At 42.8% G+C, this 5,000-nt stretch overlaps 1 protein-coding gene across 3 annotated transcripts in view; it reads left to right on the top strand.

The window, feature by feature from the left end:
- Positions 1-5,000, top strand: part of tmod2 (tropomodulin 2) — a 34,073-nt gene that overhangs the window by 16,597 nt on the left and 12,476 nt on the right. For all 3 annotated transcript variants that reach the window (XM_053234695.1, XM_053234697.1, XM_053234696.1), the window contains exons 4-6: positions 2,758-2,880; positions 4,589-4,663; positions 4,992-5,000. The exon at positions 4,992-5,000 is cut by the window's right edge and continues 122 nt beyond it. In XM_053234695.1, the coding sequence (XP_053090670.1) occupies positions 2,758-2,880; positions 4,589-4,663; positions 4,992-5,000 (207 nt within the window). The remainder of the gene's footprint in view (positions 1-2,757; positions 2,881-4,588; positions 4,664-4,991) is intronic.

Below are 5,000 nucleotides of genomic sequence, written 5' to 3'. Positions count from 1 at the left end.
CACTGGGACTCGCTGCGTCCATCGTCTCTCCCAGTAGTCATTGTACCGTCTCTCTGTTTGCACTCGTGCACTTTATGTATAAATGTATGTAGTCTCTTGTAGCTCTGCGTTGTTCTGCTTATGTAGCACCTTGGTCCTGGAGGAACGTCGTTTGGTTGCATGATGTACTAACTGGCTGTTTGTGGTTGAAATGACAATAAACTCCACTTGACTTGACTTGACTTGCATGAGGGATTTTTACGCTTGGATGGAAAAGCGCTAGTCTGGCTAGTCACGAAACAGCGCCGTCAGCGCGTGCTAGCTTTATCAGCCCCTGGAGAAGCTTTCTTGTTGTGGTCTCTGACTTCGATCAGCTTGACTCGATTTCTCTAAAGGAGCGCCGCTTAACCAGAGCCGAAACAAAATGGCGGACTAATATTGCGTGTTTTCCATCCGAGTTCAGCTCTCTTTCTCACGGTCTGAACAGAAACACTCGCTCATGTCATGTGTAGCGGTCAAAACAGAAAACAGGAAGTGTGTGTGTGTGTGTGTGTGTGTGTGTGTGTGTGTGTGTGAGATCAAGCAAGGTCGTTCAAGGTCAACCCAGAGGGAGAGTCGTGCCTGAAAATCGCATCGTGTCGATCTCTGAAACAGCAGGACGATTGTGCGTGACCTTTTTGACCTTGTGAGGACTCGCGCTTGACCGCTACAGCGACCGAAACTGACCGTGTGTTCACACCGTAGCCATGGAAACGCCAGTCACTAGGCAACAGCTCGACATCAGTCTTTATTTAACCTGCATTACTGAGAGTAATAAATCTAGGCTAGTGCTCAGGCTAGTTAGTTATTCAATGCTAGCTAGGACTGCTAAGAGCGTTGCCGTGGTTACAGCGTGGTGTTTTTGCATGTTGACCTGGTGACCTTTGCTGAATATTGCAGACAGAGCATTAATTATCTACAGCAACACACAAGTTAATGCAAACGCCTCGCAATGATAGGATTACAAGTGTGTGTGTGTGTGTGTGTTGAGCTCCGTAATGCAGCGCAGCTCTTGTGCTGTTTTATACTCGTCAAAACATGATGTCATAGAAAGTATCACACACACACACACACACACACACACACACACACACACACACAGAGTGCTCCTTTTTGCAGCTACGATGGCTCATTGTGTATTTCCTGTTTGTCGTTGCTGTGGCCAGTGTGTGAGTGTGTGTTGTGCAAGTTTGCATGACATTTTGTGTGTGATTGTGTGTGTGTTCTATGCGTGTTTATGCGGTGTGTGCGTGTGAGTGAATGTGTGTGTGTGTGTGAGAGAGAGAGAGAGTGGTGTGTGTGTGTGTGTGTGTGTGTAAGTAAGTGTGTGTTCTATGAATTTATGCTGTGTGAGAGGTGTGTGTGTGTGAGAGGTGTGTGTGAGTGTGTGAGAGGTGTGTGTGTGTGTGTGTGTGTGTGTGTGTGTGAGAGGTGTGTGTGTGTGAGAGGTGTGTGTGTGTGTGTGTGTGAGAGGTGTGTGTGTGAGAGGTGTGTGTGTGTGAGAGGTGTGTGTGTGAGAGGTGTGTGTGTGTGTGTGTGAGAGGTGTGTGTGTGAGAGGTGTGTGTGTGAGAGGTGTGTGTGTGTGTGAGAGGTGTGTGTGAGAGGTGTGTGTGAGAGGTGTGTGTGAGAGGTGTGTGTGAGAGGGGTGTGTGAGAGGTGTGTGTGAGAGGGGTGTGTGAGAGGTGTGTGTGTGTGTGAGAGGTGTGTGTGTGTGTGAGAGAGAGGTGTGTGTTTGTGTGTGTGTGTGTGTGTGAGAGGTGTGTGTGTGTGTGAGAGGTGTGTGTGTGTGTGAGAGAGGTGTGTGTGTGTGTGTGAGAGAGGTGTGTGTGTGTGTGTGAGAGAGGTGTGTGTGTGTGAGAGAGAGAGGTGTGTGTGTGTGTGAGAGAGAGAGGTGTGTGTGTGTGAGAGAGAGAGGTGTGTGTGTGTGTGAGAGAGAGGTGTGTGTGAGAGAGAGGTGTGTGTGTGTGAGAGGTGTGTGTGTGTGTGTGTGAGAGAGGTGTGTGTGTGAGAGAGGTGTGTGTGAGAGAGAGGTGTGTGTGAGAGAGAGGTGTGTGTGAGAGGTGTGTGTGTGTGTGTGTGTGTGTGTGTGTGTGTGTGTGAGGTGTGTGTGTGTGTGTGTGTGTGTGTGAGTGTGAGAGGTGTGTGTGTGTGTGTGTGTGTGTGTGTGTGTGTGTGTGTGTGTGTGTTTAACACGTCTAATATCTAAATGTTCCTCTCGGCATCTGGATTAGTTTTGAGTTAACAGCTCTGTTATAGCCATTAGCCTGATGAGTGTTATTTTGCTGCCAGCCTTGTTCATGTTATGAGTTTGTTTTGCACACCTGGAAAACACACACACACACGCGCGCGCACACACACACACACACACACACACACACACACACACACACACACACACTGGAGCTGTTTTACACGTTCTTGTAAAAGTGTACACAGTGTCCTCTTTACCTCTAATGACGTCAGCGAGTTAGTTTTTAGCTAATAAGCGCTAAAAGCTTGTAAGCTCCAGTTTAGCGTCAAATCTCAGTGTGTTTAAATAATAAAACATTTTATTGCTCAGATGTGAAAAGTATGAAAAGATTGAAGTAGTAAAGATTTAAAGGTTCTCGGTTACCGTGTGGAGAGGAAGGCCTGGAAGTTCAGAATGTTCTGCTCTTCACATTTTAATGCTAAAAGTCGTAAGATTCAGAGCAGGAAGTGTGTGAAAGTGAAACTGTTCTTCTCCCATGATCCTCTAGGAAAGGTGTGGGTGCCTAAACAGAAGCCACTGGAGGCCACTAAGGAGGACGTGACGACCCTTGACCCGGAACTGGAAGAGGCTTTATCCGGTGTTACTGACACCGAGCTGTCTGACCTCGCAGGTGAGAGAGAGAGAGAGAGAGAGGGGGGAAAGAAATGGGAGAGAGAGAGAGAGAGAGAGAGAGAGAGAGGGAGGAGAGGAGAGAGAGAGGAGAGAAATAGAGAGAAGAAAGAAACAGGGAGAGGAGAGAGAGAGAGAGAGAGGAGAGAGGGGAAAGAAATGGGGGAGAGAGAGAGAGAGGGGAAAGAAATGGGGGGGAGAGAGAGAGAGAGAGAGAGAGAGGAAAGAAATAGAGAGAAGAAAGAAACAGAGAGAGGAGAGAGAGAGAGGAGAGAAATAGAGAGATAGAGAGAGGAAAGAAACAGAGAGAGGAGAGAGAGAGAGGAGAGAAATAGAGAGATAGAGAGAGGAAAGAAACAGAGAGAGGAGAGAGAGGGAGAGGAGAGAGAGAGAGGAAAGAAATAGAGAGAGGAAAGAGAAGAGAGAGAAGGAGGAAAGGAATAGAGGGAGGGAAGAGAGAGTGATAGAGAGAGGAGAGAGAGGGAGGAAAAAGAGGAGAGAGAGAAGAAAAAGAAATAGAGAGAGGAGAAAGAGACTGATATTTTTTTATCATTATTATTGGTGTTATTATTATAATAAATAGTACTATAATATAGTGTTATTAGCATTATTTATTATTATTAGTAAGTTGTTGTACAATGTAATAATTGTAGCAGTATTTATTTTTGTTAGTAATCGTTATTATTATTATTAATATTAATAATAATTAGTAATTTTTATTGTTATTATTATTAGTAGTAGTATAGTATATTTAGTATTATTGTAGTAACAGTTACTATCATTATCATTATTATTTTTATTATTATTATTATTAATAATAGTAGTATTGTATAATTAGTATAATATAAAACAATTATGAATTTTGTTTATTGCAGTAGTAATATTGTTGTTTTTATTATTAGTACTATAGTCAGTATTTATTACTAGTAATTTGTATTGTTATTATTTATTAGTAGTATTGTTTATTTTTTAGGAGTAGTGTTTATTATTATTGTTTATTATTTTTGTTATTATTTTGTCGCTCTTTTTCAATAAACACAAAAGAGCCTCAGCTGATAGAAACTCTGCCACTTCAGTACTTTAAAAAAACAGAGTTTAAAACGTTGCCCAACATTTGCCTAGTAACAGTGATGTAATTTCCTGTTTCCTGTTTTCAGCTCGCATGCCTTATTGCTTGTTAGAGAGAGAGAGAGAGAGAGAGAGAGAGAGAGAGAGAGAGAGAGTTTATACAGTGAAGTGTTTATGTGCTGATATTAAATGACCAGCTTGTGATAAATACCTAAATTTTTATTCACGAGTTTCGATATTATCGTGTTTTCTGATAAAAATGGACAGATTACCGCTGGGACTGTTACAGTTACAATTATTACATAACCGACACAAAGAATAACGACGACATCATTCAGTACATTCAGTACTTTACTACAGGATATTATTTATAAAGTGTGTGTTTTAGTACGTTGGTTATTTTTCAGTAACTGTCAGTGGACGTGTCTCTCAGCAGCCGCAGTCACTGAGGCGTCTGATTTTCAGACCAAACGCACTTTTAAGTGGTTTTACAGCCTTTATTTAGCGTCCTGGCTAATGACGAAAGACACGCTAGTGGTTTCTTTCAGCACGTTTCTCATTCTCACCACCGACTGGTTTGTATTTTATTTTCAGTTGGATAACGTTACGATTTTTGCTGCTTCTTTGCGTCCTCTCTGTAGCTATCCTCGGAGTCCACACCCTTGTGACGAGCACACAGAGCTACGACGGGACGTCTGGCACAGACGGCTACAACAGTACGTATTAGCTTTGTGATGCTTTAAACATTAACATATACATTACTTCGTGTTATTATAAACAAGAAAACTTGCTGAAAATGTAACGTACGTTTATCGTACAGCAAATTCACGATCTCGTGTCTGTTAAAACTATAAACTGAGCTGATGGTGATCATCTTCTGGTCCAGTGCTGTGATGCCAGTTAGCAGGTTAGCGTACGTATCAGTGTTACTGCTAGTGAACTGGGAGAAGGCGACCTACAGGGTGTAAACCTGTAATAATGACTCACCTGACAGGTGTAACGCGTAATTCAGGTTCATGACTGTGGAGTTATTTATGTTTTCAGATGTAATTA

The sequence above is a fragment of the Pangasianodon hypophthalmus genome, chromosome 6 (assembly GCF_027358585.1).
Source record: "Pangasianodon hypophthalmus isolate fPanHyp1 chromosome 6, fPanHyp1.pri, whole genome shotgun sequence".
In the NCBI taxonomy this organism is placed as follows: domain Eukaryota; kingdom Metazoa; phylum Chordata; class Actinopteri; order Siluriformes; family Pangasiidae; genus Pangasianodon; species Pangasianodon hypophthalmus.
Note: the sequence above shows the minus strand (reverse complement) of the source record. Positions and strands in the feature narration are given on the sequence as shown.